Source organism: Chrysoperla carnea, chromosome 1, assembly GCF_905475395.1.
Source record: "Chrysoperla carnea chromosome 1, inChrCarn1.1, whole genome shotgun sequence".
NCBI lineage: Eukaryota > Metazoa > Arthropoda > Insecta > Neuroptera > Chrysopidae > Chrysoperla > Chrysoperla carnea.
The window spans coordinates 100,329,418-100,340,717 of record NC_058337.1 but is presented as its reverse complement, the minus strand read 5'-3'; the positions used below and the strand labels follow the sequence as shown (position 1 = coordinate 100,340,717).

The 11,300-nt window shown below is 30.0% G+C and overlaps 1 protein-coding gene across 1 annotated transcript; it reads right to left on the bottom strand.

Annotated features, from left to right (window-relative positions):
- Positions 1–329: 329 nt before the first annotated feature.
- On the bottom strand, positions 330–10,804 carry LOC123292680. Its single transcript, XM_044873396.1, has 4 exons — positions 10,714–10,804; positions 6,341–7,798; positions 2,815–5,548; positions 330–2,715 (listed from the first exon to the last, which is right to left on the bottom strand). The coding sequence occupies exons 1-4, from the start codon at positions 10,801–10,803 to the stop codon at positions 398–400; spliced, it is 6,600 nt and encodes a 2,199-aa protein (XP_044729331.1). The 5' UTR covers position 10,804; the 3' UTR covers positions 330–397.
- Positions 10,805–11,300: the final 496 nt, after the last annotated feature.

Sequence of the window (11,300 nt, the reverse complement as noted above, 5' to 3'; positions counted from 1 at the left end):
AAAATTATTAATCGAGGTATATGTTACCTTTTACTGGAAGTAAGAGCAGGGACATATCTTCTGTTAATTATAAACCCATTTTCAGGCAAGTGTCGAGGTATAGTAAAATGTCGCCGAAGCTTGGTCTATGTTGTTTTCAATCCAGATGAAATACAATAAACCAAATCGTTTGTCTTGAAGTGATATTGTATAATCTTTTATCCGCGGAGCTTTCCCGACTGAATCGTTGATCCAAAAAAAAAATTCTAATTTAAAACTTTGAATGAATTGAAAATAGTTCGATTTTTTACAGAATTTTTGCTGAAAATCCACATTTTTAAGAAAATTTTGGTTGGTACATTATTTTAAAAGTAAAGTAATTAATTATTTTACAAGTAATTGCAAAAGTTAGTTTGGTTCAATTGGTCATCAGCATTTTTAATATTTCACCTGCAATAGCATTGTGCTTATTGAAAATTGCAACTTGCAATAATGTATTCCCCTGATTATTACGGGCGCTTGTTAAAGCTAAAAATTCATCAGGTTTTATTGATCTTAGCTTACTTATAGTGCCAAGATTACCATTTTTGACATCTCTAAACAAATTTTCGATTAATTTCAGTAAGTTTATGGTTTTCTGATCTGTAGAAACATCGACGGGTACTTCACCTTTTTTATTCTTGGAGTTATAAATTGCACCGTGTTTTAGTAAGGATTTTATAATTTCCAAAAAGCCACTTTTAGCGGCAATATGGAGTGATGTGGTACCACTGGAAGTGGTTTTGGCATCTATAAAATCATTTAATATGTCACGGTTACGACTTATATGTTGCAACAAAACTTCGATGATTTCCTTGTAGCCCTTAGAAGTAGCCGTATGTAATGGTGTATTGCCTTTTTTAGTAGCTTCAGTTACAACAGCTCCATTTTGTAGTAACATGTTCACAACATTTATGTGTCCATTGCTAACAGCGAAATGCAAAGGTGTTCTTCCATCAACATCTTTATCATTGACATTTGCTCCATCATTTAATAGACGCTGGACAGTTTGTACATCCCCCTCATTTGCAGCAATATTAAGCAACAAAATTTCTTTCTGATGATTCTGTAAAACCTCTGATAATCCACTACCCTGAAACCTAAGTCCTGCATTAATAATCTTTATCTTCGTTAAAATATCCATAACTCTCGGATGATGTGGCCCAAAAACAGTTATCATTTTATCATGAATTTCCGTAAAAGTTTTCAGTGCACTGATGTATTTACCTTGTAATAAGAGTACATTTGCTATATTGTATTCAGTGGTTAATGCTTCTGGGTGATTCGGTAGCAAAGCTACTTTTTGGATATTTAGAACCTCTTGAAAGCCTTTCAAGGCCTCACTATAGTTTTTTTGACTGAAGTGTATTCCAGCAATGTTATGTAACGTTCTTAAGGTGTCAGTATGATTAATGCCTAATATCTTTTTCTTCTTTTCGAAAACCTCCTTATAGAGTTTTAAAGCCTCTTCATATTTTTTTTGACTAGCTAGTACCAAAGCTATATTATTTTTGGCAGACACAGTGGCTAGATTATTCGAACCTAAAGTTTCTTTTCTCTTTTCAAAAACTGCTTTATTGATATTTAACGCTTCCTCGTATTTTCCCAGCCTTTCTAATACTAATGCCATGTGAAACATAGTATTTAAGGTATCTGGATGGTTTGACCCAAGTGTTTCTTTTTGTTTCTGATAAACATCTTGATAAATATTAAAAGCTCTTTCATTATTTTCCTGCCTGTAAAGTACTAAAGCGATTACACTTCTTGTACTTAAAGTATCTTCATGATTTAAACCTAGTGTTTCTTTTTGTTTCTGAAAAATCTCTTCATACATGGTTAATGCTTCTTGATATTTTCCTTGTTTGTATAACACCATCGCTATCTTTGCCTGGATATCTAAAGTGCCTGGATTATCGGATCCCAGTATTTCTTTCCTTCTTTCAAATGCATTTCTGAAAATATTTAATGCGTTTTGGTAATGTCCTTGATCGAGAAGCATCGAACCTGTTAAAATCTCAGTGGATATGCCACTTTGTGATATTTGTTTCAACTGCTCGACTTTAGAAAAATTACAATGTATTGCAACAACAATTAACGTTTTATTTTGGTTATCACAAGACCCCATCACTGCTTTTACTGTTTCATTATCCTGTATCTTATTTAGGTCGTTTATAACTTGATCATTATCTTCTTTAACTTTTTTAAACGATTCTCTAATTAACTTAAGTAAACTATTTATGTTTCTATCCACAGCAAAGTCTTGTGGTGTTTTGCCACTGTCAGACATAGCATTATATACCGCACCATAAGTTAATAGATATTTTACAATTTTTAAATGGGAAAATTTCGTAGCGTAATGCATGGGCGTAAATCCTTTACTACCAACTATATTAGGATTGGCTTTATTCTGCAATAGAATCTTGACAATTTTGTCATAGCCTTTCCATGCAGCATAATGTAATGAAGTTCCTAGTTTAGTATGTTTTGCATTAACAAATGCACCTGCTTTAATATCATTCTCAACCTCCAACGAACTATTGCGTTTTATGGATTCAAATAATTTTTCTGTTAAGGTTAATAAACTGATAATGCCTTTTTTTTCAGCAATTTCCAAAGGCATTTTAGAAAGTTTATTGATATGATTGTAAATTGCACCATTTTCTAACAAAATTTCAATAATATCTTTATTATTAACGGCTGCAGCAATATGCATAGGGGTTGAACCGTTATCATCTAAGGCATTAATATCAGCTCCATTTTCTAACAAAATTTCAACAACATATTTATTATTAACACTAGCAGCAATATGCAAAGGGGTAGAATCATTATCATCTTTAGCATTAACTTCAGCTTCTTGTGTTAACAAGTATTTTACAACTTCAAACTGAGTTTTCTTTGTAGCATAGTGTAGTAATGTTTGATTGGTTGAACCAAGCTCATTGATACTCAGCCCTTTACTAAGGAAAAACTCCACGGTATCTTTATTACCTTCTCTTGCCGAAAAATGTATAGGCTTTAAGCCAGACATAGTTCTTGCATTAATATTGGATCCTTTATTTACTAGAAATTTTACCATTTCTAAATTACTTGCTTGTGAAGCAATGTGCAGTAATGTCCAATCATCTTTCCCTTTAGCATTAATATCAACTTTTTTGTGCCGTAGTAACATTTTTACCACATCCAATTGACTATGATAAACTGCCAATTCTAAAGGTGTTCTATTCTGATTATCCTTAACATCAATTTTTGCTCCATTACTTAATAGGATTTTAATAATATTGACATGGCCGTGCATTGCAGCTAGGTGTAGTGAAGTATTTTCAACATTTGCAACGTTAACGTTAGCTCCTTTTGCTATCAAAATTTTAGCAACTACTGCATGACCTTCCTGTGCTGCAAGATGTAATGCTGTTAATTTATGAATATTCATAGCATCAACATCGAATCCTTTCATTATCAATAAATTTACTATCTCCTTGTGATTTCTTTGAGTAGCTAAATGTAATGGGGTTACATCCTCAGGATATTTTATATTAATGAAGGCCGCGTTTTGTAGCAAAATTTCTACTATTTCCCTATAGCCAGCGCGCACGGCCAATGATAGAGATTCGCCAACTTCCATATTAATATTAGCTCCATTTTCTATGAGAACTTCTACAATCCTCTTGCGGTTATGCTTAATAGCAGAAAATAATGGAGTTAGGTTTTTATTATTTGAAATATTAATATCAGCTCCATTTTCTATCAAAATCTCTACGATTTCCTGGTGACCTGCTTCTACAGCTACAAGTAACGGTGTATTACCTGAAATATCCTTGACGTTAATTTTAGCTTTATGTTTTATTAAAAAGATTACAATGTTCTTGTAACCTCCGTTAATAGCCGCATGTAAGGGTGTAATACCATAATTATTTTTGGTATTGATTTCAGCTTTATTTTTTATTAGAAAAATAATGGCGTCCTCTTGTTTATTTAGAGCACCTAGATGCAATCGAGTTATGCCATCATAGTTTCTTGCATCAACTTCAGCTTTATTTTTGATTAAAAGTTCAATTATATTTGTTCTACCAAACTCGGCAGCTGCATGTAATGGCGTGTTGCCCATAATATCTTGAGTTCTAACTTTAGCTCCATTTCTTATTAGCAATTCAATAATATCTTTATGACCTTCTTGAGCAGCTTGATGTAATGGTGAAGTGCTTTTAAAATCTTTATCATGAATGTTTACTCCATACTCAAGAAGAGTAGCAACTATTTTTAAATGACCACCCCGTATTGCAAAATGTAGTGGAGTAATACCGTGTACAGTTGGAATACTAGCATTTGCCTTGTTTTCTAGTAGCAACTTGACAATATTTTCATGTCCATACTTTGCTGCATAGTGTAAAGGTGTATTATTATAGACCTTATCAACAACATTAACATTAGCTCCATGCTTCAATAGTATATTAGCTATTTCTTCGTGACCGTTTTCTATTGCATAATGTAATGGTGAGCACCCATCTATGGTTTTGGTGTTAACGTTAGCTCCTTTAAAAATTAAAGCATTCACTATTTCTAGATATCCATTTAGAGCTGCTAAATGTAATGGTATTGTTCCCTGGTCGGTTTTTACATTAACATTTGCTCTACTTTTCAATAAAAAATTAACTAGTTCTACATGCCCATTTTCTGCAGCAATATGCAGTGACGTAAAGCCACCTTTAACCTGATTAATGTCAACATTGGTTTCTTTTTCTAACAAAATTTTAGCAACATCAATATGATTATTTTTTATTGCATAGTGCAATGGTGGAAAACCATGAATATCTTTGATATCAGTATTAGCGTTATTTTTTAGTAAACTTTTAACAGCATCCTTATGGCCATTTTTAGCTGCAATATGTAGGGGTGTTTTGCCACTGTCATCTTGATCATCAATACATAAGCCTACTTCTCTTAAAAAAAATTCCACAATACTTTCCCTTCCATATGCAGCAGCGATATGAAGTGGATTTTGACCATTCATATCTTTAACATTGGCATTTATATTTTGATCAAAAATATATTTTATAATTTTGAGACTTGGACTTTTAGCAGCAAAATGCAGTGTAGTCCATGAGCTAATACTTCTGGCATTAATATCTGCTCCTTTTCTTAGACAATTTTTTAAATCTTCAAAATTTCCTTCTTCCAGCGCAGTAAACATTTTTTCCTGATTGGCAATAGTGATAAGGTTTTTCTCATATTTATTCTTTAACTGAGAAGGATCGTCTGTTACTAATTTACCAAGTTTTTTCTTATTTTTTATTATATTTTCGGAAATAAGTTTATTAGCATTCAAAATAATTGCCATTGAAAGATCAGATAACAATATATCAAATAAGACATTGTCATGTGCTAAGTGATTGCGTAAACTTTTTCCTGTTAATAAGGGAGAGTAATCATCTAAGAAATTGAGATTGTTTTTTAGATACTTATTTGATTGGCCTAAGATTGACATTATATCCAGAACAAGTAGTTCTATTATTGATATTAGTTTTTTATTTTTCTTGAAAGGAGAGAGGTTTTGGATTAAAGTATTACTTATAGCATTATTTTCAAAAATTATTTTCAGTTCGGCTAACTTAAGTGAAAGTTGATTTTTTTTTCCTGTGAAATTGTATACCTTTTTTTGTTTATAAATAGGAATAAAGGCACGTTTCTCACTGAATTGATTTTTTAATTCTTCGATCCAGTTAATGTCGTCTAGTTCAAACTCAACAATAAACAAAATTTCAGAAGTTAATGTATTTATACTATCAATAGTGTCTGAAACTCTCTGCATTCTTAACAAAGCTGTAAAGCGAATTTCCATTGACAGTTCAGCAATTTCTTTGAGATCGTGTGGCTCTATTTGAGAAGAAATATTCTGCAGTGCATTATTAGTATAGAATTTTGTAACTCTAATAATATTATGGTTAATCTTATCATAATTGTTCAAGCTTGAAACCAAACTTCTTAATGATGCAAGTGCCATCAAAAAGTTATTTTTGCACCTCTCTGGTTTATTCTGTACACAATTTATTATATTATTAATTTTATAAAATAGAAATTTTTCATAATCTGTTTTGTCAGTTATTTTATCACTCAACTCTTTAACAAGTTTTTTGAGTTTTTCATGTTTCAACATTCCAAAATCTTCCGCAAACATTTTATCAATTGAAACGATGCTAATAGCTTTAGCAATTTCTATTATCTCTTCTGAGCTTTCGCTATTATAAATTTTCGTTAACAATATTCTAATAATTTTGATTTTGTTGTTATGACAAATATCAAAAATAACATCATGAATTTTTTTAATATCGTTTTGAATCCCAATAAAAAAAATAACATCTGTATTTTCCTCAATTTCGGTTCTCTTAAAAAGCGAATACGCATGTGATAGAGAATTTCGTAAACCTATAATAACTTTTCTTGTATTATTTGGAAAGGATAATAGGAGAAGCTCGCTTGTATCGCTAGATAACTTGGGACTTTCTAGAGTATTTTTTAAATTTTCACCAATCATTTGCAAAGCTCTTGTAATAATTAACTGTCCATCTTTTTGCTTAGGATCAGCTGATAATGCCAGCTTTATATAATCACTTATTTTTTCTAAAGAATATAGATCCCTAATTTTTTTATAATCGCTATATAACTCTCCAAATTGAGGATAATTATTAACAATCTCCATAATGACTTGCTCACGTTTTATGTTGGGAATAACATTTAATAGATTAACGTCCACATGTTCTATAATAGCTTTTTCGTCGTTAAGTCTCTTTGCAAAGTTTTCTAAATGATTAAGTAATTTATTTTTATTCAACGTGGCATCATAGAATAGATTTATTTCTTTTCGATTTGTACGAGAAGAAACAAAAATTACCAAACAAAATTCAATTTCTTCCCAAGGTAGTCTATCGTAGGTGGATTTCAACTGTCGTTTTAATATATGAATATTTTGTGCAATAAATTTTGCTATGAATAAAAACTTTTGATTCACTTGTTCTCGATTTGAGAACTCTTCCTTTAGTAAGGCAATATTTTGAAGTACAAGGTCAATTCTTTCTATGATGTTATTAACATTACCCTCTTCATTACATTTTTGCTCGGGAACATTGGAGAAGAAACGTAGATTTATTAGCTTGTTATATATAAAAATTTCTATCTCTTCTGACAATGGTATGTTCTTTAGCTTTAGTTCTTCATAAGGTTGCGAAATAATTTCATCTAACTCATTGAAATTAATATCAAAATAATTTCCTGGCCATTTATTAATAAGTGTATCCAGAAGTTCAATATTGCCTGAACGTATAGCATAATAAATTGCGTTGTGGCCTAATTCATCTTTATCATTTGGTAATGTTATGTTTCGTCCAATATCAACCGATAAAGAATTTAAAATATTGCTACTATTATCAAACAAGTATTCTAGGATTGTTACTTTATTGTGTTGGCAAGCTAGAATAACTAGATTAGTTTTTTGAATAGGATTTTTAACATCATTATAATAATCTCTCAAAGTTGCCTGATTTTCTACACTGTTTACATAACCAATAAATTTGCTCAGTTTTTTTAAATTAGCTACATTGTTGTCAGATATGGCCTTAGCAACTTTAATTAAAACTAGCAGATAAAATTCTTTTGCTTTTAGATTTTCACAGTATAACTTTTTATATTCTCTAGTAAATTCTTCTTTCGATTTGTAAGAACTTGATAAAAGCCGTTCATTTTCTTGATATAAACTGGTTTGTTGTTTAGACATATGTGATGATCCTCCCTAAGATATATTAACATCAATTTTATTCTTATTACATCATAAAATAGTAAAAATTTATCAAGTGTCCCCTTTTAAATAATGCAGCTGAATTTTTTTTAAGGCTCTAGGAAAAAAACGACCCGATTAAAAGGTCATTAAAAAATCAAATATATATTAAGTTTAAATCAGAAAGTTATTCTTTACAAAATAACAAATTGGAAAAAATTTGCTGTTAATCTTATAATTTCGGTAGAAATCGAATGTTAAATTTATCGACAATATTTTTTTTTTTCATTCGTTTTTACTCTAATTTTCTAAAAAAAAAAAATTCCAACAAAAGTTGTTTGTTTCTTTGTAAAGATAAAGTTTGTTATTTGAAGCTTTTGTTTATCTCTAGTATTTAAACAAAATTGAGAACATCACTCACACCTTCATATGAGTATACACAGAACACAGATTTTCCACTTTCGATATCTCCCATATTTATTACGTTAAACAAAATTTTTCCAACGAATGTTATTTGTTATTTTATAAAGAATAACTTTCTAATCTAAAGTTTTCCTGTAGCTCTTATCAATTCAGAGCATAATTAGCTGGATTATTTAAAAAATGCATGGTAAAAAAAACAAACAAACAAAACGAAATCTATAAAAAAATAATGTTTACCAGATCAACCAGTGTAGGCTGACCTTCAGAATTTCTAAGTGGTAATATTGGTTAATGTTAAATGATAAGAAAAGATCAAAATAGTTAAATCGAACTGTGTGCTTAATTAACAAAGGACTTTGTTTGTTCAAGGTTGTCGTCTAAAAGTTGATTCTAGTCAAGATCTACAGATTCGAGAAGAGTTTGATTGAAGCGGAGGATAAATGATGTTTCAATTCGATGGGCATACAAATACCAGGTTTGTATAAACCAACGGTCTAAATAAACCTGGTAGTTAAGTGGTTAAAATTCCCACCCTAAAGAAACCGACTTAGAATTTTTCTGCTATTAGCATTTGAGTTCACTTTTATTTATCAATTTGGCACCCATTCTCTAACTAAAAATCCACTTGGGAGTATCTCTCTTATTAAACATCCTTGATAAAAATTGGTACTTTATTTTATGCAACTTTGTTTATTATAAAAATATTCACGGATCTAGTAATTATAGTAGGGATGTAGTAAAAAGTCCTACTTTAGACAAGGGGGGTGTATCACTCAGGGGGCAAGCAATGTACCTACTTTTGATTGGCTGCGGCTCTCATTTGCGGGAAATTCAAATAGAACGATAATATTTCGTGTGTTTTAGATTTTAATATTTCTATATCCATGGTTTGAGATTGCCTCAAGCAATATGTCTGCTTTTGATTGGCTGCGGCTGTTCGCACTCTCAATTGCGGGAAAATTTAAATGGGTAACGAATTCTGCGTGTGTTGTAGATTGGTCCGAGCAAAAAATCTTTCTATTTAAAGTAAAATCTTTTACCCTAAAGAAAAAAATGTATTTTTTTTTTAATAAATTTAGAAATTAATTACAAATATAATATTTTTAACTAATTACCCTTGGATGAAGGAATATACCTTTAATATTCTTATGACCGACTAATTATCGTAAATAATTCTCAAAATAATAAAAATAAAACTTCACTTATTTAAATTAAGATTAAGTTCACGGGTACATAATTCAATACATAAATAAGTAATAATTTCCCCAAATAAATTTTTACATTAATTTCATATTTTAAAAATTCTCTAATATGTTGAAATTTAGTATTGAAAATTAATCGACTTATTTTCGAGACATTCTTAAGCCTTCTTTTGAATTTCATTAGTCAACTTATAATAGTTGTAACACTATAGGATTGAAGATTGAATATTCACTAAATTGAATAAAATATTGTTGCGTTTAGTTTACTTATATCGTTGAAAAAATTGTTTTAAAACAAGCATATAAATATTTTATATATTTATTTTTCTTTACAAATTTTACTCTTCTTTTGAATATAAGATTATTTATTTATGTTGTTCACACACGTCAACCATATGTCAAACATGTTTCCATGCTTACAAACGAATCAAAAAAACTTAAAGAAGGCTTTGAGCATACTTTCAGAATGCGTCTAGTTAGCAGCCAATAGAAAGTAGGCACAATGATACCCTGCCTCTTCCCCCTAAGTGAGACTCAACCCACTCGGTTATACTCCATCCCTTTAAAAAAATTCCTATATCCATGAAAAATATTACTCGAGAAGTTTTTTTAAATTAAAAATGATAACTAACGATGCGTTGATCGAAAAACGCCAAATAAGGACTCTTTGTCCTAGAATTTCCCAGTGTACCTATTCGCTCCGTGCGTGAGTTTCGTTTCCATGGTAACGATACACTACTTTAATTATAGAATTGTATGGATGCATATATAATTGTATGGATTGCATTTAAGACTTACATTTAAAATTTAATATTGTTGTCTCACAAATTTAAATAAATAATTATGATAATTTATATTTGAAAAATAATATTTGTGTAATTTGATTTCTTATTTTCACAATTTTTAATGCATTAAGTTTAATCAATTCGTGTTTTTCAATAATTTTAATTTGACATTTCTATTACATTAACATGTAAAGAATTGCAAATTAGTCATAACAGCCCCCTTTAACTCCAAACGAATACATACTGTATAAAAATTACTGATATATTAAACTAGGTACTACTAAATTATCAGTAGGCTTGTTCGATACAATAACACGCATTATCTACCTCTTACTAACTACCCAAAATATATATACGCTTACGCCTTTATAGGCGTCCGCACAAAAGTAAACACGCATTGTTTTTTTAAAAAGCTAATTAATTTAAAAAACTGAATCTCTAATCGTTTCAAAGAGTGTATATAAAGCAGAGTTTAATTTTTGATAGACTCTGTATAACATAATTAAATAGAAACTTTTACCTTCGGGAAATTTTGTTTATAATTTATTTCTAGCAATGGATTTTCAATAAATTGTGCCACCGAATTTGTTTCATTGTTATTTTCATTCATCGTTAACCTAAAACAGATAAATTTTTTTAATTAGATGGTATATAGTGTCTAGATTACAATATGCCTTGAATCATTCTGTATAGTTTCTCGGCAGATATTGCTATTTACTCGAAATTGCAATTTTGAAAAAATACAATATATATAGTTTATTTCAAGTGAAAAAAATTATCAACTTAGAAGATACAGCATAAAATTTTCGATTTTCATGGACGGCTAATTTGGTTTTTTTGCACATCAAGTACTTGAGCTCCTATAAACAACAACAAAAACGTTTCAAAATCCCTTATATTTTTCGAAAGTTGTGGTACTTTTAAATGTGCAAATAAATATTTCAAACTCAATATAATGTTAAAATTGTCGTATTATTTAAAGAATCTGTTCAAATTGAGCACCATTTTGGCTTAGACAAGCCCAAATAGTTCTGGACTCCCATGATCGATTTATAGTATGAAAGATATTTCCATAGAAGGTAGTTAAGAGCACATGGTCCAATTCAA